General features: G+C 46.1%; 1 protein-coding gene across 1 annotated transcript in view; it reads left to right on the top strand.

The window, feature by feature from the left end:
• The window catches only part of VPS13C (vacuolar protein sorting 13 homolog C), a 2,873,871-nt gene that overhangs the window by 1,976,146 nt on the left and 871,484 nt on the right, over window positions 1-26,241 (top strand). The window contains exon 62 of the mRNA XM_085648297.1: window positions 6,289-6,417. Within this exon, the coding sequence (XP_085504423.1) occupies window positions 6,289-6,417 (129 nt within the window). The remainder of the gene's footprint in view (window positions 1-6,288; window positions 6,418-26,241) is intronic.

Genomic DNA, 26,241 nt, shown 5'->3' on the forward strand with positions numbered 1-26,241 from the left:
GATAAATGAGTTTCTTGTAGTAAAATTAAATCGGGTTTATAGGAGGCTAAATGTGATAGAATTCTCTGCCTCTTTATAGGATTGTTAAAACTCTTTACATTCCATGTGATGACTCTGAATGGAGAGGAGTAACATTATGTAACAACAACATAAACAGTATAAATATAAACAATATAAGATGAAGCATTCAAATGAGCACTGGAAAAGAAATATGCATGTATTGAAAGGAAAGTCAGACAGAAATGAAAAGGAAGTATCCAGAAGAAAAAGTAAAGGACGCAGGAGAAAAAGAAGAGTGGAGTGAAAAAGGAATAGCAAGAGAAGACAGTACAAATCCAACAAGGATGACTGAAAAAAACATACCTGAAGGGAGTAGAAAGGAGACAAGAAGGCGGGAACGACACATGATAAGACAAGACGCCTGAACATGGGGAGTCCGAACCGCACCGGGATGAGGGAGAAAGAGGGAACAAATTACATGAATTGAAGGACACACAAACAAACCTGTAAGGAAGTAAGAGAAAATAAGCAATTAAACATTAAATAATTACAGGGAGTATCATTTAACTAACGAACGGATGACAATAAAGAAATAGCAAAACATGAACAATATATGAGACTTTGAATGAACGATATATAAAACTACAGATAAAACAATGATAGAGGAAACAATAAAAATAACTAAGATAATGAAAAAGGTATAAACAGGAAAGTAATACATGAACATGTAACAAACTATTAGAAATGACAACAGAAAACTCTAGTATTAACAGAACCAATAAAAACAATGCAAAATGAAACAGACGGGCAACAGAACTATGAAAGAGTTTGCAGGAACCCTGTAAGGGAAAAGATTAAGCAATCAGCCATTTGAAGAACTAGCAGTATCCATAACAGAAGTATTATGAATATGAATGAAGTTCTTAAGTTCTGCAGGGTCCTGAAAAGACCATGTTTGGTTGTGATATGTCACTTTGAAAATGCAGGGGTGAAACAATCCATATCTCGCACCAAGGGCAAGAAGAGGCGCACGAAGATTCAAGAACTCTTTTCTTCTATTTGCCGTGGTATTGGATACATCTTGAGAAAGAAACACCTTGTGTCCCAGCCAGGTAATTTGTCGTTTAGCTCTACCAGCGGAAAGAACTGAAAGTAAATCTGTAAATTTCAAAAATAGGATGATGACCCCACGTGGTTTAACCGAAGATGTAGAGATTGAAGGACGGGGACAAAGTCTGTGAGCTCTCTGAATGCTGAGAGATATAGTGGAAGGCATATCCAAGAGTTTTGGAAGAAAGGAGGAAAAAAAGGGGACAGGGTCGTCCCCTTTCAAAGCTTCCGGCAGACCATATATGCATAGATTATTTCTTCTATTTCTGTTTTCTAAATCTTCGGTATGTTGCTGAAGGCTTAGAACTGTTTTTTCTAAAGAAGAAAGTCTTTGAGAGTTTCCTTGTACCTCTGAAATCTGTGCATCCATTGAAGACATTCTGCTTTCCATTGTTGACCATTTTTCCTCAAGAAATTGCATCTTATTATTAGTTTCCTCCACAAATGGGCGTAAAGCACGTATCTCTTCTAAGAGTAACTCCATAGAGACAGGAGATGAAGTTTTGTCAGGAGAAGAAGACGTTTCGATGAAGAAGTAGGTGGAGAAGATTTGTTAGAGGTAGACTGTGAGGCGGAGTTGCGATTTGAAGATACTCCAGCCATCTCTTCTGCAATGAGAGAAGAGTGTAATACTGAGGAAGGGGGAGAAATTGCTAAAGTAGTACGCTTCTTGGGTACAAAAACAAATTTTGGTTCACGCAACTTTCCCATAGATGTCTGTCCTTCAGGAGGTAGAATGACCAATGCATAATCTTGTTGGCACTCGTAATATTTAGGTGAACCAGAAGAGTCAACCCCCAAATAAACTGATAATGTCTTAAAAAGACAAGAATCAGGCAAAAGCAGAAGGCAAACAACAAGTTGTATTTGTCACAGGAGCTTGAAAAACTGATATGAAAATGCAGTAATACAGTAAAGAAAAAGGCTCAGCTGCTATTTATAGCAGAAAGTTCAAGTTATACTTCACAGTCTTTGATAAAAAATTGAAGCATATAAGAAGTCAGTCAGAAGCTGAAAATCACTGACAATATAAAATGCCCGCCATTTCATTAGGTAGTATATGTCAGGAGAGAAGAGGTCTGCATCACGCTAGAAAGCCTGACAAAAACTCCATATTAGAAAAATATTGTGACATCAACAAAGTCAAAAGGAAAGAACAGAGCCATTAAACAATAGTAGAGGTCCGAAATTGCCAAGTGCATTCCGCCGGTATTTTTCCAAGATGGCGGGCGCTTTGAAGTGAATGCGTCGTCAAAGGGGAAATAAAAATATACGTGTCGTGCCCAAGAACAACAAGCATTTGCAACGCAATAGGTCTCGCATTTACACGAGTTTAAGCTCTTAGTATTGTAAATGACATGCCTTTCATTTATGTTTTAAAAAGGAAAACAAAAATAAAAGGCATTGTCATTTGCAAGGTCAATAGCTCAAACTCGCGTAAATGCGAGACCTATTGCATTGCAAATGCTTGTTCTGTTTTATCCTTGCTTCTAATACTCCACCACCATCTGTACCCATCAGACAACCCGTTTTTAGATATCCTCTGGACTTACATTTGACAGTCTCAGGTCTACAGACCCAAATCTTGACTGTTGGAACCTTGCATAAATTGCCTTGCACACCAATTAGTAATATGCGTTCGCATTAAAATAACCATCTATGTTGGGTGGATGTGTGCGCCCTCTCATATGTGGTTTGTGAGTGGCATTGAAGACGGAACTTGAAACATGGATTTATATATGTCTCGGATTATTTATTTTAAAATGTACATGGGTTATTGAAGAAGTAAACACAAAACAGTTACTAAACCTGGATGCAGCAGAAGTGATTAAACAGAATAACACGTTAAAAAGCAGGACGCCGTGCACCGTGCCAGGTAGCGCTTTGCCTCGTATTGCTTGGAACTCTGTTGAAAGGTGTGTAAACTAATGTCTCGGAGAGCTGTAATATTGAGCAGCGCGGCGCAGCGCGGTGATTGATGGCCGCTACCTCGACAGCTCGAGTGCTAACATCCCAGGGCATCTGATCACTGCATTAGTAAACTGACAGCTCAGCAGTTAGGACATTATCGTAATGTATCCTGCGTTTGTTGTCACCTGCGCTGGCAGAGGGTGCTTCTAATATTCGGATAAGTATTTTGTTTGTTTGTACTGCCTTCTTTTCATTTGGCTAATGCCCCTTCATTAGATTCGGCCTGGTAAATGAGAGTAATTAAGTGCCTCCTATAGTTCAGATGCAAAGATTAAATTGCAGAGTAGCTGCATGTTATGTTGTGTCATTCATCTCTATTAATCGGAGAATTACCCAGATGAAGAAAACGTGTTGTGTGTTTTTTTGGCTGTTGTTCCAGGGCTGTAATGTATATTGTTTCTAGACGAAGTGAGCGTCAAGTGTTGTTTATAGTGACTGGCATATTGCTAGGTTGGAATTTGCATTGAATTGCATTTTAAGTAAACATAGATCATCGCATCATTTTTCCAGAGTGTTTCCATCATCTAGCGTGACTCTGGTAGTGGCTCGTTATTGGAGGGCCGTCTCTTTATTTACATTTAATGGCGGAGTCGCCGTGCGCGTCATTGTTTCTCAGCATGAAACCACAGCATTGCTGCGTAGTTCGTCGTTGTTCCGTGAGCCCCAGCGCTGGGTTTCTGAGCCATCCGTTTTCTCGTGTTATTACCATTTAATCACATCTTGTAACACTCCATTGCAAACAAGCAGCATGCGCTGCCCTCCCCTCGTGCACACCGGCCGGCTTTTTGTTTGTCTTGCGCATGCGCCGCTGCCATGTTTAGGTCAGGCAGCGATGCGAAAGACAAACAAAAAGTCCAAACAGTGCGGAACAAAACTGTAGTTGGTGGCCGCTGCTTCGGGACTACACGGAAGTCAGTTGGGCCACTGAAAAACAAGGTAAGAAACAGTACGCCAACACTAAGCCAATGGCAAGCAGCAGGAAAAACTACCGGCTGCTTGCCAACATTTAGAGATTACTTTAGGTCTCGCTGAGACAGCGCATGCGCTACCTAAAAAGCAGCTCACCAAAGACACCACATTTTCCGGTGTCTGATGCAGGTATCCTCAGGCGGAAAGCAGCTCGGGAAGAGCACCTGCGAGTCAGGAAACGGTCCCGGTATGGCGGAGCAAATCCCTCATGCAGCCATCCCGTCCAGCGCCATAGCCACGCCCCCCCAGACTGGACTTTGTTTCACAAATAGATTACCTTTTTTGTTTATGTGGCAAAAAAGCACTTTGGTTGACTGGCTAAACATTTGGCTTTACTTGCATGCTTTTTGTGTTGGTGTGTGCATACCTCATCCCATGTGATTGGCTTACACACAAATGGAGTGTGGCAACAGTGTGCACTCATGCCTCCTGCCGACAGTGCTTGGTGGCTTCCAGTGATTGTTCCTGCTCATGGAGGATCGGCTTCATAGGCTCTGGTAGGAGGCATGTGGTTGTGACCACCTGGGTCCTTTCACTGCTACTTCCATTCCCTCTGCTTCCTCCAAACAACCCCCTGCACTTCTGCTTTGCTCCTGGCAATGGGCTCAACACTCAGTACCTTTTCAACAGTGGATATGGTCTGACTTAATGAGTGGCAGGGAAAGGAAAACTTTCTACAATTGCATGGTGGCAATAGCTTTGTATGAATTGAGGGATGCGTAGCAAGAAGAGGAATGTTTAAAGCAAAAGAAAAAAATATATTAGGGCATTTAATTTCTTCATATACTTACATTAAACTGAAGGAAGTTTGGAGTAGGAAAATGTTCAAATAATTGCATTTTTACTTCAAGATTAGGAGTTTCCAGCCTCAATCAGAAGTGTTGACCGGTATTGTTTGGGGTGCCGTTCTAGTGATTTTGCTTGGAACTCTTATAAGCAGATTGAGAAAGGTCTGATCTGTTACTGAGTGGCAGGAATTGAGGCAATTCTACAGTCGAGTCGGGAAGTTGAAGCGTCTCACAAGTACGGTGGCTTTCACACAGCTAAGTTAATGGTGTTCTGTAGAAGTATACCTATATCCTCATGAAGGCATCCATACCATGTGCTCCTTTGTTCTTTCAGGGGTAATCCATATTACCCATCTACTCACCTAGGGACATCTCTATAGTAGTGGCTAGCTGACTATTTTCGCTTCAGTCGGTTTCCTTCCCCTTACATAATCATCCTGTTATTCCCAGCCACCTCCTTTATTCCAAGGACCACCCAATCTCTTCAGATGCATCTTTGTTATGAACTCCCTACCCACACTACCCTCTGGCATACGTTCTAGTGTAATATCTCACGGCTGTCATTATCCTGTCAGCAGAGCTTGCACTGATATTTTTCATAGTGTACTTTGTTCCAAGTAGGTGTGTGGACTTTGTACTAATATATATCTGTACGTGGCTGTGCCTGTGAGTGCATGCATATTTACATATGTGTCAATGAATACATAAGTATGTAACACTTAATAGATATGTGTAATGCAAATGTCCTTATCTGACTATGCTTCTGGGTGCTTACTTATGTGCATACACATGCGTTATTTCCTCACTTGCAGCATTAATGTTGTGCTCACCATACAGACGTCAAAAGTATTAGTTTTCCCAATGCTTGTTTTCCTTGTGCTTCCTGTGTTGCTGTCCACGACTAGGGGTTCTGTGCACGGTCATTGACCCATATGAAGGACGTAGCCTCTCGTGCTTGTGTAGATGGTTTATCAGACAGACGCATTATGCGGAATACGTGTAGTGCCGGTTCAGCGAAGCTGCTCTGCGCAGGGGTAGAGCTTCTGAGATTTCGTTTAATTTTTAGGCAGAGAAAGACAATCCTTTGGACAGAGACTTGGAAGAGTTCATGGAAAGGAATCTCCCTTCTGGACCACAAGGAAGGAAGCTTAACTGCACCTGAGGAGCTCAGGCATTGAAGTTGTTTTTCAGTCATAAACGCAATTTAAAGGTTTACTTCTTAAAACATGAAGGAAATACTTAATACATTTTCCTACTTAAAGAGTATTCCTGAATCCTCACCATGTGCGAGGTAATTATTAAGTAAGCAAGCAAATATGTGGATTATACACGTACTTGAGAACTAGTATTACAGGTTAGTAACCGATAGTTTATTGACATTTTTGAAGCTTTGTTTGTTTTTCTGCTGCTCTTTTTGAGACGTCGTTTACCAACTTGTATTCTTTTTCAGTGTGTTCCATTTTGGCCTGAAAATGCCTCTGGAAAGCTGTGTGTTAAAGTGGTGGGCTTCGAAAGATCATCCATGCCCTTTCACTACAATAAACAAGACAACGGCACCCTGTTAATATTGGAGGACATGGTAAGATTTAATTCGTTTACGGAGAACAGAATGCCCACTTCCAATCAAGCTTACTAAATTAGTTTGACTACTGACCTTTGGCTGTTTGCATAAGTGATGCAATGTCACTGCTTCACAAGAGGCCTCTTTAAAAAAATATTTAGGTGCAATATGCTGCTGCTTGGTCATGATGGTAAATACATATCGGTGTCAGGGTGTACCCAGTTGCTGGGCGCCAACCCCAGACGTGGGTATGAGTGCACTCAATGTTAGATTTCAGCTTATTGAGGTCTGTGGGTGTTTCTGTGCTCTAGCCTTTTTTCCCTCAGTAATATAGAAATTAGGGAGCTGTTTATATTCCTTGTTTCACTCTGTTCCTATGATGTAAAGTGCACAGTGTGATAAGTATGTACCTGTATGGTGTGTTGCCAGTGTAGATCCCAGATTTCTCTTGCAGTTTCCATCGTGGTTCACTTTTCATGTTCAGTTCTCACAGACTTGCTGAGCCTTGAAGAGAAGCACACCCTCCTCACAAAGATATATATCCCCTGGGTGGTAACATTGTTTGACTATCCCTGGGAGCACTTATCTTTACCTCTGCTTTTACCTGCGCCATGATTTAGGATACCCCTACCTCGTTGGGCATGTTCTAGTCAGTGACCTGAAGCTCCTGTTACTCATTTTATGCCAACAACCAAACTCCTACTATAAACAAAGTTTTTTACTGATATAGGTTTATTAAAATCATATAATCAGTAATTCAAATTACAGAAAATAAAAGCATTTTAAATAGTCATTATCAATAACTAATTCAAATCTCCAATCAGTATCGTGTCATTAACTATGCTGTATTTTTAGCGTTTTCTCATTTCAAGTTTGCTGGTGGTTTAGGACTGAGGAACGACGGGTGGATGTTTTGTTCCAGGCAAAGTGTCACACCCTGGCCTAATAAAACAAGCATTTGCATAGCCAATAGGTCTCGCCTTTGGGACCTTATAAGTTTTTAGCCATGCAACAGTTGATGTTGTTGCACCAAGGATATTGTGCTGCATAACTAAATACTTATAAGGTCCCAAAAGCAAGACCTATTGGCTATGCTAATGCTTGTTTCTGTTTACTGTTGAAGCAGTCGTAGCACGCTGGGCGCAAGCTTTAAACATGTGAAACTAAAGTTCGGTGTGACACGAATGTTAATAAAGCAAACAAATTAACTGTTAATGAAATCTAGAGAGTAAGGATATATGTAAGAGGGACTGTCCTCTTGGGAGGCAACCATAGAAGAGAGGGAAGCACTAAGGAGGGACTACTAAGCCTATTCACGAATCAAAAGCCACCATTTACAAAACAGCAAGAGGAGCCCATTGAAAATATGGGTGCTGCTTAGGCGAGACCTAAAAAGTGACTAAAAATGTATGTAAATCAAAAACAATCAAGACACACAATATTTATGAGCATGGCATCCTATTCAATTTGTCTCCATAGCATCACTCATATAATGTAAAGGAACCTGTTTGTAGTGATGTCAAGAGCGCTTAAACCGGGTCTTTATGTTAAAAGGTCATCATCAGGATGAACAAGTTACTTTCCCCTGGCAATGCTCTTCCCGGCGGATACTCTATGATATTTAGGTATCAGTAAGACAATACAACTTGGCAAATTAAAAGAACATGCTAAAAAATGTCGACGTTGGGTACAACATGGTCTCAGAAAAGAATAGCCACTTTTTGCCTGTACAGACATAAGCACTTTCATACTTCGCATAAAGTTAATACAGTTGTTACTTAAGTGAATTTGTATTGCAGACCATTCATTATCCAGTTTCTTTTCAGAGGAAGATTAGCTGTCTCAATACAGTGGAGGCAAAAGAACGGAAAACCTCTAAAGTGTGGAAATCGACTATATTGTATGTTCTGCATTATTTGCAGTGTTGCATTTATATGCCGCTTGATACCACTGTGTGGGGCGATGAACCACATTTTCGGATGGGTAGCACATTTCACCTGGGGGCAGTGTGTGGTTAATGGGGTTGCCTTAAAACTTACATGCTGCTTCAAAGGATGTCAGTGAAGGGACCTAGGTGCAGCAAAAAGGTGGACCAATTTCCAAAGTTTACAGGCCAACCTCACTGTCACGTTTTAAATCTGCTGAAGCTTCCCAATTGCACATGTGGAGTGACCAAGATATTAAGTAGTCTCATAGAAAGTGAAAGGACCCATTTATAGAAAAGAACAGCCCACTAGAAACTTACAGCTTCCTGGGCCTCCTAACGCATAGTTTAGGGGAAAAAAAGATGAGGGGGGAGCAACAGAGGATCAATGTAATGCAGCTGAGTAAGATGTATTGACAGGGGAAAAATAGAGGACGAAGTTAAAAAAAAAAAAAAAAAAAAAGACGGGTGGAGTGGGGGAAGTAAGATACGAGCTGGGGTGGTGGGAGAAGAACAATGGAATGAGCAGGCAGAGGTATGAAGGGGAAGCAGTATACAGGCAAGAAAACAAGAAAACGCATGTCTTCAAAGGAGTGCTAAAAATAAACCAAACAAATAGTGTAAGCAGTGGAAAAATACAAGGCATCCAATCAAAACTATGGCAAAAAAGTTATGTTCTGGAGAAGAGACAAAAACAGGAGGCGGGCAGAAAGTCACTGAAAAAGGAGCGAACAAATAAGATTGGCAAGAAAGCCATGAATGATAAGCAATCGGCTGACCCAAGGGTCCCTGTACATATTAATATTGTTCACGAAAGTTTTTCGATGAATACAGCAAAAAAGGTCAGTAGCCAGACCTAAAAATCCATAGAAGCGTAATTTTATTTCAAACAGGATATTCAATTATTCAGTGAGATGCAGAATTCGGTGAGGGGCAGAAGAGGAAGGGACAGCCGCCATACAAACGGAATTCAAACATTCATCAGTGAAAACAAGAAGCCAGATAGACCCATATTAAATAAATGACTTACAAGGCTGCAAACGGTAAGGTACAAAAGTAATACGCTCTGTAAATCAATTACAAGAGCCATTTACTTCAGATCATGTAATTATAAAGGCAACTGACTATTCGGAAATTCAATGGTAACATTACAGTTAGCAAAACTGTGAAGGGCGTGAGATGGATGGCTGTCCTCAGAGGAACTATTTGTCACAGCTTGAAATGGAAAGCACCAGGGAGAAAGTAATTACAGAGCTGGTATAACAGAGGAAGTCTTCAGGGTCATGCAGGTAATGCAACAATTGGGGTATGCAACCACAGCATGATTCCATTTGGACTGCAAAGAGCAGGCTGGTTGTATTACTAAAACTTGAGCCAATGAAAACACAATATTTAAAAGACGTCAATAATTCAATCGCAAAATTGAATGTTTTAACACAAACTGACCAGGGTAGAATTCCAGAAGGGATTAACACCCCCTTTGAAAAGGGTAGGTGAGAAGTGGATGTTGCTTAATGAACATGAGTGTACGATGCTGCATTGAGGTCACAATAGCTACAGGCTGATGTCAGTTGTAAAGTCTATGAGAGCTTGGTGGTACTGACTGTAAAGTGAGCGCATACACCAGAAATCAGTATAGATGGAGATATGAAACAGAGATTTAGCTTAACAGAAAAAGGCCAACACTGTGGAAGAAAAAGAATAATTAAATATTACGTTTGAAAGAGGGGACTTTTGTTGCACTGGCTTAAGGCGGTGCTGACATTCTGACTCACACATGCTACAGAATCAACACATGCTTCTGAGATTAAAAAAATAATTCAGGAAGATGAAATCCGCATAGGAAACCAGTGACCAGCAGCATGAGTAATGGTGTCAACGAGGGAGAGCCTGGCTTTGGCAAATGCCGGGCGTGTCAGCTGGAATGAATGTTGATGCCTCGAGACCAGATGAACTTGGTGTTCTAACTAAGATAACATTTCCTCCAACACGCTTTTCACAGATTTGAGTCATGGCATGGGAGGCGACCATAAAGTCAACATAAATGGGCATTACAAACCAACCAAGAGTTTGAGACACACAAATGCAAATACTATTCTAGTTAGAGAAGGACAGGTCACTAAAAGACCTCATTACACTCTAAAGCACTCGTTTTACCATGAACGTGACCAGGGCTGCTCTGGACTACATGTTAGGTTTCCACAACAACAGAGCAGTCTTTCTCTTCGGACACAAAAACACCTTAAGTCAGTAAACGTGTGAGGGATGATGAGAAGCCTGAATATTTAGATACAGCGCACTCATTCATATGACATCACATGGTGCACACGATTTAGTTCGGATTGAGAACATCGGCCATGATGAGCAGATATGCGCAAGTTGCAAGTGCACCATAGAAGGCAGAAACTGCCAGAAACACTGCGTTCCTGGTCCCTGAAAGACAGCCAATGTAAACAAGCATGAATGGCTTGAAGCGAGCGATGCAAAAGGTTCGGAGGTAGCAGCCGCAATTTTGCGGGAACGCCAGCTGCAATGAAGCAACAAGCATTTAAAATGAATGATGCTCTCAGAGGGAGAGGTTATGGTTTAGCGGTGAGAGCTGCCGACTTGGGAGCTGAGGACCAGTGTTCGAGCCTTGTTATCGGCTCAAAATACTCAATTATTTGCAAATACTATATACGTGTGCGCTTCCCATGAAGTACGGGAATTACAAATAAACGGACGCAAATACAAACGCAAATATTAGCAAATACAAAAAGTATGCACGCGCTTGCCTTGAAGTATGAGAAACACACAAAGTGTAAATATCAACGCTCGGGAAAAAAAAGCTGATGAGGGAGTGGGAGGTGATTCACGCACTGTAGAAAGCCAGATGTCAGGCTCGACGTAAAAAAGCGCGACAGAGGAGCTAATATGCTTAACCAACCCTGTTGCACCTTGGAAGAGGATAGTGAATGTCGAGCACTCCGTGCTGACGTATGTAACACACACCGTGGGGGTCGGGCAGGAATCAACCCGGAAAGGGGTGAACAGAGAACGCAGGAACAGGACCTCTGGGAGATGGGGAAGAGAGAGTAAGCCCGCTGGGAATGTCTTCATTGCCTGCCTCCCAGACAGCCAGAACCCCACCAAGGAATTCTTAGCTGGTGACGTCATACTACTGGGTCTGGATGACCAACTGCATGATATTATAATGTCCAGGAAAGTGCCTCTTGATTTGTTTCTGTACTTGTAATCCATGTGGTGAAACCTATACCAAATGAATTGTCAGCTGTCATTGAGGCGTTCATGTAGCAAGGCCATCAAGACCATACAAGAAGAATTGAAGCAGGAGCCAGTCAATGTTTCTGCATTCTGCCCATTTGCAGAGAGAGGTAGGGAAACTTAGGATATGGAAGTGAGCTGTCAGAAGAATTTTGTACGCCCGTAGCCTTTAATCTGTTGCTGCTTGTATGCACATAGGTGAAGCACGGGCGACCAATTCACAGAAATTTCACACCAGTCAAACATCGATTCCACCATAATTCCCTAAAATTGTAATTCTCAAGCAGATGTTGCCCGAAAGTGCATGTTAGCCGGTCAAAACAAGCAGTCTTTAAAGCGAGATAGCACAGTATCGTTTTCAGCGAATATTTTCGTGGTGCTGCCATTGGGGCAAACATTTTTGCACTCGCTTTGTGGCGTGAGGATGTGACGCAGCGGGCAGCCGGCTAGTGACCACTGGTGTAACCAAAGTTGAGGGGGCCCCCCTTCAAGGAACATAAAGGGGCCCCCACTCCGTATTTACTATGGAGCTCTCAGGACTGAGTACGGTGCTGAGGGGGCCTCCTGCAGCTCTGGGCCCCCCCGCACCGCGGGGGCTGCGGGCCCTGTGTTACGCCCCTGCTGGTTGACGAGGGCCTGAATGATGGTCCTTCTGGTCTTGACTGGGAGCCATCTGAAGATCTTGTGGAGCATGCGTAGGGTGTGGAAGCAGGCTGATGAGACTGCATTTACCTGTTTCTTCATAGATAGATGGCTCAAAAGTCCCAGGAGTAGCAGTCAAATGAGTGTTGAGAGTTGTATATCACTAGGTCACCTACTTCATTTACATTTTTAAAACCACCCAACAGAGCCAGGTCTCAGAAGAGTAGTGTCTCTCCCTCCTTTAATAGACATCAAATATAGAGAAGAACATTCATTGTGCTTGCTGAATTAAAGATGAAAGGTAAGTGCATGGAACTGCAAATATAAAAAAAAACGAGAAGTTGGAGGGGAAGCCTTAATGAGAATGGGAGTTGTTGCAGAACATCATATATGTTCTTTATACTTATTTGGAAAGGGTTGAGGGTGAGCCTGACTTAGGTGGAGCAGGTAAAGAAAATATACTTTTGGAAGAGTACTCCACTCATCATACAACTTGTCCAAGATGTTTAGCTTGTGAGAGACAGGTTTGTTGAGTGCATAAACAATATGATATTGGAGTTGCTTAGGTACCAATGAGATTGTTATGATACATCGCTCAAATAGAAGGAGTGTATTAAAGATGAAATATTCAGTAGAATTAAAAGTTACTTGTGATTTACCTTAAACCTTTTGTTCCTTATTAACTTATAGGATGGATCTACAGAAGTCCAGTCAGCAATCTTTCTAATCAGACCAGTGGTTGCCAGCCTGCCCATCGATGCATGTCTGGCGCCATTCCTGTGAGACGTTTGCCTGATATATGATGTCACTAGTTCTAGTGTACACCTTGTATCAGTCCAAACAACCCTTATGGTGATTGGTTGTAAAGTCAACCTTATAGACCAGATATCCTAGTGGTAGCATGGACAAGAGCAGTCTTAGGCTAATCTCTGTATGGCATGTGAAGCCAGCTGTTATACCATTTGCAACCCCCTGGAATATCAAATGAAAGGACACCACAACAGATCTATTATAAAAATAGAATGTATTTATTCTAGTCAAAATACCCTCGGCACTCTTTATGAGATTCGAGGTAAGTACAACAGTCTTATTTAAGCATACATAAGTCACACAGGTAAGTAATACAGTTAGGCCCTAGGGGCCACGTAATCCATATACTAAGTAAGTGGTATACGAACCACTGTTACGAACACAGGTTAGGCCTAGGCCTAGGGAATCGCTGGGGCTACACTGTCCTATCAGTTGTTAAGCAGTGGGAGGCCCACGGGATTCAGGTGCAGAGTGGAAACACTCATGCGTAATGCGTTAAAGTTGATAGAAATAGTAGTATTTAGAAATTAAGAGTTTTAGGACACTTCGGAAGGAACTAGGAGTTAGAGACTTGGAAACTAGACACTAGGATAGTCAATACCCTTGTGAGCACCGGAGTACTCCAGTTACCTAGCCCACGGGCTGCGGGTTCATAGGTGTGAAATTGCGTCGGGTTTCGTCGTCGACTCCTATGGATGCCTGAAGAAAAGATGCTGACAGGCAGTCAGTGAAGAGTGTCCGGTGGATTCCAAGGATGGAATCAAGAAGGAGGATACCTGCAAGCAGAGGGGACAGTGTCTAGGTCACCAGCCAGGAGCCGGGAAGGAACCAGGCGATGTCGTGAAGATGCAGGTGAAGCTTGTCGCAGCAGCCACGGGTACCAGGAGGTATCGAGGACGACCAGAACCAGGAGGCGAGTTGTCCCACGAGGGCTCTTGCTGTCGGCGGTGTCGATGTCGAGTTGGGACTCAACAAGCCTTGGCAAGCGCAACCCACACAGAATGAAGGATTCGCTTCTGTTGCAGACCAGGAAGGCCTGAAGTGCTTCTCTTTCACAGGGAAGCAAGGGCCAGTCTGGAGGAGCCAAACCAGTGGTGGAAAGTCACAGGTTCGTCGTCGCAGAGGTCACTAGCCAACGGGCAAGCAACCGGACAGACGCGTCGAGCAGGAAAATGCAGAAGGGCCCCACGCAGAACTCGTGGAGTGTGGAGGGCTGATCTTCGGTGCAGATTGTGCTCGGGGTTGGGGCTTCTCCAGAGCACAACTTCGAGGACTCCTCAGAAGCTGCGCTGGAAGCAAGTAGCCAATGTTCCCAGGTAGCCGGTCCCACATCTCTCGTCGCCTCCACGGATCTCAGCTTTGCTGTGGATGTGGATCAGGGTTGGAGAAGTCTGGAAGTCAAGGCGCTGGTCGGGCTCTGCAGTCGGTTCCTCGTAGAACTTCGGGCAAAGCAAATGGCAGGTCGCTTGATGGTGCCTGTTTGCACAGGGTGGCCACTCCTTGGCCACAAGGGAGATTCTTCAGTCTTCTTCCGTAGTCGAATGTCGACGGTCCAGAGTTTCTGTCCAAGTTTCAGTTATCAGGATAATCCAAAGTCCTAGGGACTCAGCTCCCACTCTTATACTAATCTTGGGGGCTGGGTTACCTGCTAGGTCCCTCCTATGGGTGGAACCAGGGAGGGGGGTGGTTACACCCCCTTCCCTTTGTCCAGTTTCGCGCCAGGACTGGGGCTGGAGTGCCCCAGCACCGGTTTGAACTGGACTATGCATGGGACACTTTGTGTGCCCCAGGCAGTGTCTCGTTTCATTCATCCCTCCCTGCCCCAATACACTAAGTCCTGTCTAGGTTGGTGCTAGCACCTCCCAAGGCAGGAAACCTATTGTCCAACCCTCCCCCGCTGGAAGGACTCCCAGCAGCAGGAGGTCAGACTTGTGTCTGTGGCAGCAGCATCCATTTTGTGATGCTGGGGCTCTGGTTAACTTTAACCGGGTAGTAGGTCTTCAACATGTCTTCTCCCTCTAGAAGGGAGGAATACTATCCTCAACGCCAGAAATGGTGTGGGGGTAGTATTCCAAAGTGTTAGACACCTTACACAACATGTTTCGATAAAGCCAAACCATAGTTACCATAACCGCGAGGATTATAAGGCACTTTAAGAGTATATGGTAGGCGATATCATAGAACAGCTATAAGGACATGGTTTCGAAAGCTGCAGACAGGCTCAGCTCATGCTAGAGCACCATTTCACATGTTACCAAGCACGCTGCCTTCAGAATTGTTAAGGCCTGCCATAGGAGTGACTGATAGGTTACCCATGTGTCTATATATAAGGTAGGTATAGGAATACTACACCTAAGCAAGGAGTGATTACACGACCTTGCCCCAGCTGAGTGATCAGCCAGTTGTGTCATAATGGAAGGCCAGCCAGGGGTGGCATAATACATGCTGCAGCCCCTGGTAGGTCTAGGGTGCACCTATGCCCTGGGTACCTAAGGTACACTGTACAGGGCCCTAGAAGGTGATCCTTACCAATTGGGTTATGTACCTAAAGTACATAGTTTGAATTTAGAGAGACAACAGCTGGGCTGTGGGTCGGATTATCAGGCCCACAGCCACATCTAAGTCGAAAACCAGTGAAGCAAAAGCAAAAAGTGGGAGTGAACATAGAAAGCAGACCCTCCTCTCCTACAATTCCCTCCTAATGGCCATTGTTCATCATGATAGACCGCATGCTACGATGCTATCTCCAGCAGTCATTGTGCTCCATCGGACTCTGTGCCAATGTCGGGCCTCAAGCCATACAATTATTGTCACCCTTCCATGATACTTCCTTTTCATTCAAGAGGCACGATCAGGCCTAGGCTGAGTGCACCTTTGAGAAAGACTCCCTTTTTTTATCTTGACAGTGTGCATATACTTTGTATGTGCACAAACCGTTGCCTTCCTCCTAAAGTTAGTGAGAAAGTGAAAAGAGCATCCTTGACTTATATTTCAAGGTGCCAAAGGTTTGTGATTCACAGATATAGTTTATAGTAGTGACAACATAATCTGAGCAGTCTGATTGTTGAATCTTAATTTTTAATTGTAACTTGAAAATAAGAGTCACTCTCAACTCTGTTGGCATATGATAGTTCTTTTAATAACTCTTATGATCCAGGTTATTTACCACTTCCGTGACATCGTGGTCAATCGAAGTATTCACCATATCTGTGATATCTATTGCTTTTAATAACTCTATCTGAAAGAAACACGTTAGTTAATTTCCTCACCTTAGAATATCCACAGGCGTCCGGCTGGATCCGGAAATATTTTTCGTCAGCAATACCCCTTGCACGTCGCTAGGTGTCATCTGCGGCTACGCGTCCGTCGTCTGCGTCGTGCGCCGGAATGACGTCGTCGGAGTACTTAGACGCCGCCCTCTCGCCCTGACGTCAGTTCTTATTTCCACGCCAGACAGCACCGATCCGGGAAGAGCTTACTTCTTAGTCACTTTTTGACTAAACTTTTTTGACTCTTTTGGGTCTTCTGTCGACTCGACTCTGGTGCCGGTAGGATGCCTGGTTTTAAGGCCTGTGACTCCTGTCATCGACTGATGTCGGTGACGGACTACCATCGCCAGTGCCTTTACTGTCTGGGGCCCGACCACGATGCGGAGTCGTGCCTCGACTGTCGGGCCTTGACCTCGAAGGCTAGGCGGGAGCGGTCCCGTAAGCTTCTCGAGCTTCGGCACTCGGCTCCGCGCCGTTCACGGTCCCGGTCCAGGAGGAGGTCCAAGGACCGGTCACGGAGCCGCAGTCACCATCATTGCTCGTCGGGCTCGAAGTCTTCGGGTAAGTCGAAGCGCTCGAAGAAGTCCAAGAGGCGACACCGCTCTTCGGACTCCCCTCGCCGGTCGCGCAACTCGGTCGAGGGTCAGGGTGGTCGCATCCCCGCGGCTCCATCGGAGCCGCAGGAGCCGCGTCCGTCTCCATACCCGCCGGTCCCTGGGACTGACGTGACTCTGGCGGAGGTCAGCGCCTTCCTCTCGGCCATGAAGGACCTGGCGCCGCCGTCGACGCATGCCGGCGCGTCTTCGGGACCCGCGGGCTCGACTGGGCGATCTCACGAGCCGGCGGCTCCGACCCCGGTGCCATGGACGACTTCAGTCCTGACGCCACAGGTCCCCGAGTGATCCAGGCCTGGATCTCTGCTGGCGCCGGTCGACCTCACAACGCCTCCTCCGCTGGCTCCGACACCGGTTCCACCCCCGGAGCCATCCCTGGACGACGCCGTTCCCCGGTTTATCTCCGGGCCTGGGGCCGGTGCGGCGCCGCTCGATGCCGCATCCGACGCCGATGCATGAGCATTTCATCTACCGCCCAGCTCTGGTTATTTCTCCTGTTTATCAGGAATCGGATGACGGGGGCGACTGGGAGGGGTCTGAGGACCCTATGGCCAGACAGGCCGACCTTTCACAGGACTGGGCAGATGAACTGGGGGATGCCAGTGGTTTGGACACCTCCCCGGACGCTGGTTTCATCTCTCCTCCGACTATGGCCTTGGAGGAAGGTGCAGCTTTTTCAGTGGTGCTGCGCAAGGTGGCCGATGCCCTTGGGCTGGAGTTGCCTGCTGTGGCCGTGAGGACTAACGTCCTCACAGAAGTGCTTCAACCGTTTTCTGTCCCAACACACCACTCCCGACAGCCTGGTTATCCAGGCCTCGATTTCCCAATCCTCCTTCCTGTCCGCTCCTCCGGATCGGGAATCCAAGAGGCTGGAACAGTTCGGAAAGAAGCTGTTCTCTTCCCTGAGTTTGGGTCTGCGGTCCTTGAATACCGCTTGCCTCTTGGACCGTTATTCCCACTCTCTGTGGGATACGGTGGAGGACGTGCTGCCCCTGTGTCCAGAGGAGCGAGATGCAGCACGGCATTCCATACGGTGTGGACTAGACACCACGGACTCGCTGGGGCGGGCGATTTCGACCACGGTGGCGCTTCGTCGCCACGCCTGGCTACGGTCCACGTCTTTCTCGGGTGATGTCCAGAGTACCCTCACGGATATGCCCTTTGATGGCACATGCCTTTTTGGCGAGAAGGCGGATAGTGCGCTGGCTCGTTTCAAGGACTCCCGGGCTACGGGCAAGTCCTTGGGTCTCTCGGCCCCGTGGCCACAAACATCCGCCTTTCGCCCCTTTCGTGGCCAAGGAAGGGGTGCCTCCTCACGTCCGCCTAGCCACCGGCCGCAGAACCAACCTGCACGCGGATGTGGATTCCGCCGAGGCGGTACTGGAGGACAACGTGCTGGTCAGTCCACATCCACCCCGGCAGCATCCGCCTCAAAGCCCTCCTAGTATGAGCTTTCAGGCCCATTCAATGCCAGTGGGCGGCAGAGTTCGCCATCACCTGCTCCACTGGCGTTCCATCACGTCGGACAGGTGGGTGCTGCAAATCGTCCGAAGGGGCTACCCCCTCCCCTTCGAGACGACCCCTCCAGCCATGCCACCACAGTACCACCGCATGTCAGGGGATCACTTGAATCTTCTCTGGGAGGAAGTTGCGGCCCTCTTGGCCAAAGAGGCCGTCGAGCGCGTTCCTGGTCCAGAAGTAGGTCATGGTTGCTATTCCCACTACTTTCTGGTTCCCAAGAAGGGCAAAGGGGGCCTATGCCCTATCTTGGACCTCAGGAGCGTCAACGCCTTCCTCCGGAAGGAGCGGTTCAAGATGTTCACCTTAGCTCAGGTTCTGGCTACCCTAGACCCAGGAGACTGTATGGTAGCGTTGGACTTGCGGGACGCTTATTTTCACATCCCCGTCCTGCCGGCCCACCGGCATTACCTGCGGTTCACGGTGGGTCAGGAGCATTTTCAATTCACCGTGCTCCCCTTCGCCCTCACCAGTGCCCCTCGGGTGTTCACGAAAGTGATGGCGGGGGTCGCAGCTCATCTGCGCAGATCGGGGGTTCCAGTCTTCCCCTATCTCGACGACTGGCTGTTGAAGGCGGGCTCGCCCCAGCAAGTAGTCTCCCACCTCCAGACTACGGCCGACCTCCTGCATTTGCTGGGGTTCTCCATCAATGTGCCGAAGTCACACCTGAGACCCTCCCAGAAGCTCCTCTTCATCGGAGTGGTTCTAGATTTGGCGCAGTTCCGGGCCTTTCCTCTGGAGCAGCGGGTCCGGGATTTTCAGGCTCTGATTCCCATCTTTCAGCCTCTATCCTGGGTTTCGGTCAGGTTGGTGCTGCGGCTTCTGGGGCTGATGGCCTCCTGCATCTTGTTGGTGCATTACGCCAGGTGGCGAATGCGGGCTCTGCAGTGGGACCTGAAGTTTCAGTGGGCCCAGCATCGTGGCAATCTGTCCGACCATGTCTTGATCTTGGAGGGCACTGCGAAGCAGTTGCAGTGGTAGCTCACGAACCGCGATTGGGTCAGCGGCAGATCCCTCTTCCTACCCCAACCGGAGCACGTAGTAGTGACGGATGCGTCCCTCCTGGGATGGGGGGCCACATGGGGGAGGCGGAGATCAGAGGACTCTGGTCTCCGGCGGAGACTCGGCTCCATATCAACCTTTTGGAGCTGAGAGCGATCCGACTTGCACTGAAGGCATTCCTTCCCATTGTCTGGGGAAGTGTGTTGCAGGTGTTCACGGACAACACCACCGCCATGTGCTATTGCAACAAACTGGGCGGGGTGGGGTCGTGGACTCTTTGTCAGGAGGCTCTGCGCCTCTGGACATGGCTGGAACACCAGGGCATCACCCTGGTGGTTCAACATCTGGCGGGCTCTCTGAACGCCAGAGCAGACAAGCTCAGCCGCTGGTGCATGATGGATCACGAATGGCGTCTAAACTCGGACGTGGCGCAATGCCTCTTTCGGCAGTGGGGAGAGCCTTGGTTTGATCTATTCGCCACCGAAAAGAACGCGCAATATCCGCAGTTCTGCGCGTTGGAGTTTCCAAGGCGGCACTCGCTCGGGGACGCCTTTCATCACGACTGGAGTTGCGGTCTGTTGTACGCCTTTCCGCCTATGCCACTTCTGACCAGAATGCTGAAGAAGATCAGGCGCAACCGGGCCCAAGTCATCTTAGTGGCTCCGGATTGGGCACGAAGGTACTGGTATCCCGAGCTACTCAGTATGTCAATCGATCCTCCGACACGACTGCCTCTTCGGGAGGACCTTCTGTCGCAGCAGCAGGGGACGGTTCTCGACCCCAGCCTCTCCAGTCTCCACTTCCATGCGTGGAGATTGAGTGGTGACAGTTGATGCCATTTGACTTGCCTCCTGAAGTCTGTGACGTTATTCTGGCAGCCAGGCGTCCCTCCACTAAAACGGTATACGCCTGCAGGTGGAACAAATTTGTGGCATGGTGCACAGCAAAGGCTGTGGATCCCCTTTCCGCCCCTCTTTCTGAGGTCCTCCTCTTTCTTCTCTCTCTAGCCCAGCAGGGCTCTGCTCTGGGCACCTTGAAAGGTTATCGATCAGCTATCTCTGCTTTCTTACGACTTCCTGATCAGCCTTCTCTTTTCAAATCCCCTGTTGTTTCTCGTTTCCTTAAGGGCATTACTCACATGTTTCCTCCTGTCCCCTTCGTAATGCCTCAGTGGGATTTGAATTTAGTTTTAACCTTTCTGATGTGCGCTCCCTTTGAGCCTCTTCACAATTGTCCCATTCGTCTTCTGACTCTTAAGACTGCTTTGCTGGTAGCTATCACCTCGGCTAGACGGGTGAGTGAGCTCCAGGCGTTATCGTCTAAGCCTCCTTTTCTTTCTGTTCATCCGGTCAAGGTTGTCCTCCGGACACGTCCTTCCTTTCTTCCAAAAGTCGTAACTCCCTTTCCCATTGGGCAATCTGTCACCTTGCCCACCTTCTTTCCGCCTCCGCATCCTTCGAAAGAGGAAGAGCGGCTCCCCCATCTGGACCCAAAACGGGCTCTGTGCTTTTATTTGGACCGCACCAAACAGTTCCGGGTGGACGACCAGCTTTTTATTGGATACGTGGGTGCTAAGAAGGGAAGGGCAGTACACAAGCGGACCATCTTACGGTGGGTCGTATTGTATATAAAGGCATGTTACTCCTTCGCTAAAAAGGACCCTCCTGTAGGGCTGAGAGCCCATTCCACCCGGGCCACAGCGGCTACTACTGCCCTGGGACAATGAGTCCCTTTGCAGGACATCTGTCATTCAGCAACGTGGGCCTCGCTGCACACGTTTGCCAAGCATTATTGCCTGGACAGCCAAGTCCGGAGAGATGGCTTCTTTGGGCGTTCTGTTCTCCAGGACTTTCTGGTGTGATCTTGGTTCGCAGACCCACCACCGGGGTTGGTATTGCTGGGGTATCTATTCTAAGTTGAGGAATCGAACTAACGTGTTTCTTTCAGATGAACAAGTTACTTACCTTCGGTAACGATGTATCTGTAAGAAACATTAGTTAGTTACATTCCTCACCGACCCACCCATCCTCCCCGTTCAGCGAACCAACATCTAGGGTTAAGGCTATCCTTTCTAGGGCCCTAGATTTTTTGACACCTGTGTTGGTCTCTTGCATGGCTCTGCGTTCCTGGCGCGGAAGGCTATGTACAAGAACTGACATCAGCGCGCGAGGGCGGCGTCTAAGTACTCCGACATCATTCCGGCGCACGACGCCGACGACGGACGCGGAACCACAGACGACGCCTAGCGACGCGCAAGGGGTATTGCTGACGAAAAATCTTTCCGGATCCAGCCTGACGCCTGGGGATATTCTAAGGTGAGGAATCTAACTAACTAATGTTTCTTGCAGATACATCGTTACCGAAGGTAAGTAACTTGTTCTATAGTCCAAATTATTCACCTCGTCTATGAGATCTTTGTTAAACCAAAATAGTCAAAACATCTGTGACATCTATGGTACTCATTATTTCTTCTGATACAGAGTGTTCATTATGGCTGTGATATCTTTGGCAAAGTTTGTTTTGCAATTCCAGACCAATTATACGTTTTTTTCTAATTCGACCCATTCCTATGAAATTAAACAAAATAGAAAAGCAGAATAATGTGGTTCAAATAAATTTAATTAACAATATTGGGTCAAATAATTTTAATTCACAATACTATTTTAAGCTCTTGATAATGACTGCTTTTCGATAATGAAGTAATTATCTCAGTCTCTCAGAATCTTCTCAGGAGCTTGTGAGTCAGGATACTTTTTCAAATCTATTATGATTCATTATGATCATCACAATACTGCCCCTATAAGGTCACAATAATGATCTCTCTTATTCTAAGGGATAATTAACATTTGGTATGCCCAGACTGAGTTTTGACTGAGTTATCAGACTTGGCAATAGTCTACACTCGCGGATAGGCATGATAGCAGATCCATACACTGATTACTAAAACTGATTCATTATAGTTTATAGTATGTGTATTGCAAAATTGTACCATTTTTAGGTCGAGCGTAAGCGTCGACCTCTTGTTTACTTTAGTAAACGTATATCTTTGTGGGCCAAATGCCATTCCTTGCTTCTCATTTGTCTGTTTCAATATCCTTTAAAAATCCTTGCTTACTAGTGGCCAGTCCTGCCTCTTTGTCCCTCTTTTTTCCTCCAAGGAGCAGGGACTTAGTACAAAATAATTACACTTTGTTATGTTGATCTGCTCATCCGGGGACTATTTTATTATGTTTTCAACCTTGTGTTACACTGTGGCTGCTCAGACCCGTAGCTGCTTATATTTTTTGCATGCATTAACCGTCTCAGTACCTTCCATGTGGCTGGCATTCTTTTGCCTTCTTCCTGAAGACAGCTCCCAGGCTGACCTGGAATGCAAGCAATTAATTATTGTGGTCTTAAATCTAAGTCTGCCTCCTTCAATTTCCTCTAGAAACAGGCACAAAAGCACTGCAACAGCATGCCATCTAACTACTGCAGCTCTAAATCATGCAAAAAAGTTAAACCACTACTTAACTTAAAAACAACCATTGTTTCAGTTCCATTAAATCAACGCTTCAAATGATACTTTAATATGCATGCTGCTTGTGTTCTTTCCTACCCTCCAGGACCTGTGCTTGGCTGCTGGCTGAGGGGTTGGAAGTCTCTGCTCTTGGTTTAATGCTGAGTCCAAAATGTTTCTTTCTGGAAGAATGTTCCCTGTAAATGTGCATTTGAATGTAGTACATTAAAAAAATTCAGAACAAGAATGCAGGGCCGGCACAAGTGCGGTGTGATCACACTGGATACTGACTTAACAGCAGAGGAGCAGTGTTTCCAAGTTTATTTTTCATTTAAAAGCACTCGCCGATTCATTCCAGGGCTCAAGCAATTCCAGACAATAAATATGTCAAGATAATTCCAGTGAATAATGTTCTTGCTGGAGAGATAGAGTTGTCTAGTGGAAGAAGTTTTGACTCATTGCGAGGTAGCAGAGGGTAATGTTCCGGCTGCAAAGAAAGTGTACCATGCAGAAAACAAAGTGCATAGAATGTAAATAGGTCAGTGGGTTACTGCTTTTCCGTTACTTGCAGCTTATAAGTTAAAATCCTAACCTAGAACAGTGAATTTATAACTGTCATCATAGAACTGCATGCACTGCAAAGTATAGATTAGAGCAGATATTAATGTTGCAAAAAGGGTTCACCTGGGTAGAAATCGTTTCTTTTTATTTAAGAGAACCCCCAACTATGGTGTGCTGTTTTCAATTCTGAGTTTGTGCTTCTGGGGCCCAAGCACTTTTTAGCAATGCTGCCTACCAATATACATGACTTGTGACTCCTACACCCTGAAGTCCTCTGTCTTATGTAGCGTTTCCTTTACTCTAATTTATACACATTTGAATGATTGCCTGTGTGTAATTTGTGGGAGATGCACAGTGCTTTGACACCCTACACTGGTATGAGTGGCACTTTATAACTAATTAAGCGCATCTGAACATTAGTGGTTATGGAGCCTAAAGGAACACTGTTAAAGGGTGTTGGTAATAAGGAAATCCGCAACACTCAGCCTTAACTCAACATCACCTCAGCATCACCTCCGCATCAACACAGCACTACCTCTTCATCAGTACACCACCACCAGTGCAGCACCTACTCAGCATCAGCATAGTACCAGCTCAGCACCATCGAAGCACCACCTAAACATCAAATCTGCACCATCTTAGCTTTAGCATAGCACTGTCTCAGCATCAGTGCACCACCACCAACGCAGCCTCACCTCAGCAGCAACTCAGCACCAACGCAGCACCACTTCATCATCAGCACACCACCACCACAGCACAGCACCAACTCAACATCACTCAGCACCAGCTAAGCACCACCTCAGAGTCAGTGCACCACCACCACCACCATCACCTCAGCATCACTCAGCACAGCACCACCTCCTCATCAGTGAGCAACCACCAGTGCAGCACCAACTCCTCATCATTGCAGCACCAGCTCATCACCATCTTCGCATTAGCGCAGCACCACCTGAACAGCACCACCTCAGCATTAGCACAGCCCCACCCCAGCATCAGCACAGCACTACCTCCTCATCAGTGCAGCACCACCTGAGCACCAGTGCAGCAGCACCACCTCAGCATGACTCAGGTCCACCTCATCATGACTCAGGTCCACCTCAGCATGACTCTGCACCATCTCAGCACCAAAGCAGCCCCACATCAGCAGCAACTCAGCACCAATACTGCACCACTTCAATATCAGTGCAGCATCACCTCAGCACAGCACCAACTCAACATCTCTCATCACCACCTGAGCACCAGTGCAGCACCACTACCTTAGCATGAATCAGCACCTCGGCATCACTCAGCACCACCTCATTATCACCTCAGCATCAGTTCACTACCATCTCAGCATTAGCACAGCACTACCTCAGCACCAACGCAGCACAACATAATCTTCAGCACCAATTTCATATCAGTGCACCACGACCTACACAGCACTACCTCAGCATCAGCAAAGCATCACCTCAACACAGCACAAACTCAGCGCCACCTCAGCACCAGTAGTGCACCACCACCTCAGCATAACTCAGCGCCACCCAGCACCACCTCCCCATCACTCAGCACCACCTCAGCATCACTCAGCACCACCTCAGTAACGCTCAGTATCACCTCCACACCAGCACACCACTACCTCAGTATCACTCAGCACCACCTGAGTATCATTCAGCATCACATCTGCACCAGCACACCACCACCTCAGCCCCACTTCAGCATTACTTAGCACCACCTCAGTGTGCCCTCGAAATCTGGCATCTGTTGATTCTCTCCTAGTGCCCGTCCACTGCTTATGTTGTAATTCAGGTACTATTTCTCAATCTCCACCCTCCTATTGTTTATGTCCCTTTATTCATAACAACAAAAAGGCTATAATAAACAAGCATTACAACAGGCAGGAAGAGGTTGTCGGCATTGCAAGGCCAGAAAAACTAGAAGACATTTTTGGTTAATTCTTTTTTTTAATAGTCATTTAAGTGTACATAATGTCTTCTTTAAACTCCACTACATAACACTCCACAACACAAAATACCATTACACATACTTACACAGTCCCACTCCACATAATTCCAATACACTCAAAAATACATAATTACTATCCACACAATACAACTGCATATCATACCACTTAATTCCACTACACAAATCCACACCACACAGGTTCACACCACACAATACCACAACTAACAGGTCCAATCCAACCCACATAATTGGTAAACATACATCCACTCCAATCCATAACACATAGGTAAGAGTCATTTACAATGCCAAATAGCTCCAACTCTTTCCTTTTTTTTAAACACACAGATCTGATGCTTAGCTTCTACCTATTTGTTCTTTTCCATCACCAAAAACGCAAAGATATACACACACATGCCACACAATGCAGCTCTACACATTTCTAGTCCACACCACATAATTTAACACCAACTCACATAATACAACTCAACAACACAATTACACAACACACCACATACATCCAATCCACACCACACAATTCCACATAGTGCCACAAAATTCAACAGTAGAACACATAATTAAACTGAACTACTTACCACTCCACAACACACAATCCCACTCCACATAATGCCACTACACTGAATGCCACATACTTGCTAGCCATATATTTCCACAGCACACCATGCCACATAATGCCACTACACAAATCCACTCCACACAATTCCACACCACACAATTGCCCAACTAACTAGTCCAATCCAACCCATATAGTTCCACTACACATCACATACATGCACTCCA

The sequence above is a fragment of the Triturus cristatus genome, chromosome 3_2, assembly GCF_964204655.1.
Source record: "Triturus cristatus chromosome 3_2, aTriCri1.1, whole genome shotgun sequence".
NCBI lineage: Eukaryota > Metazoa > Chordata > Amphibia > Caudata > Salamandridae > Triturus > Triturus cristatus.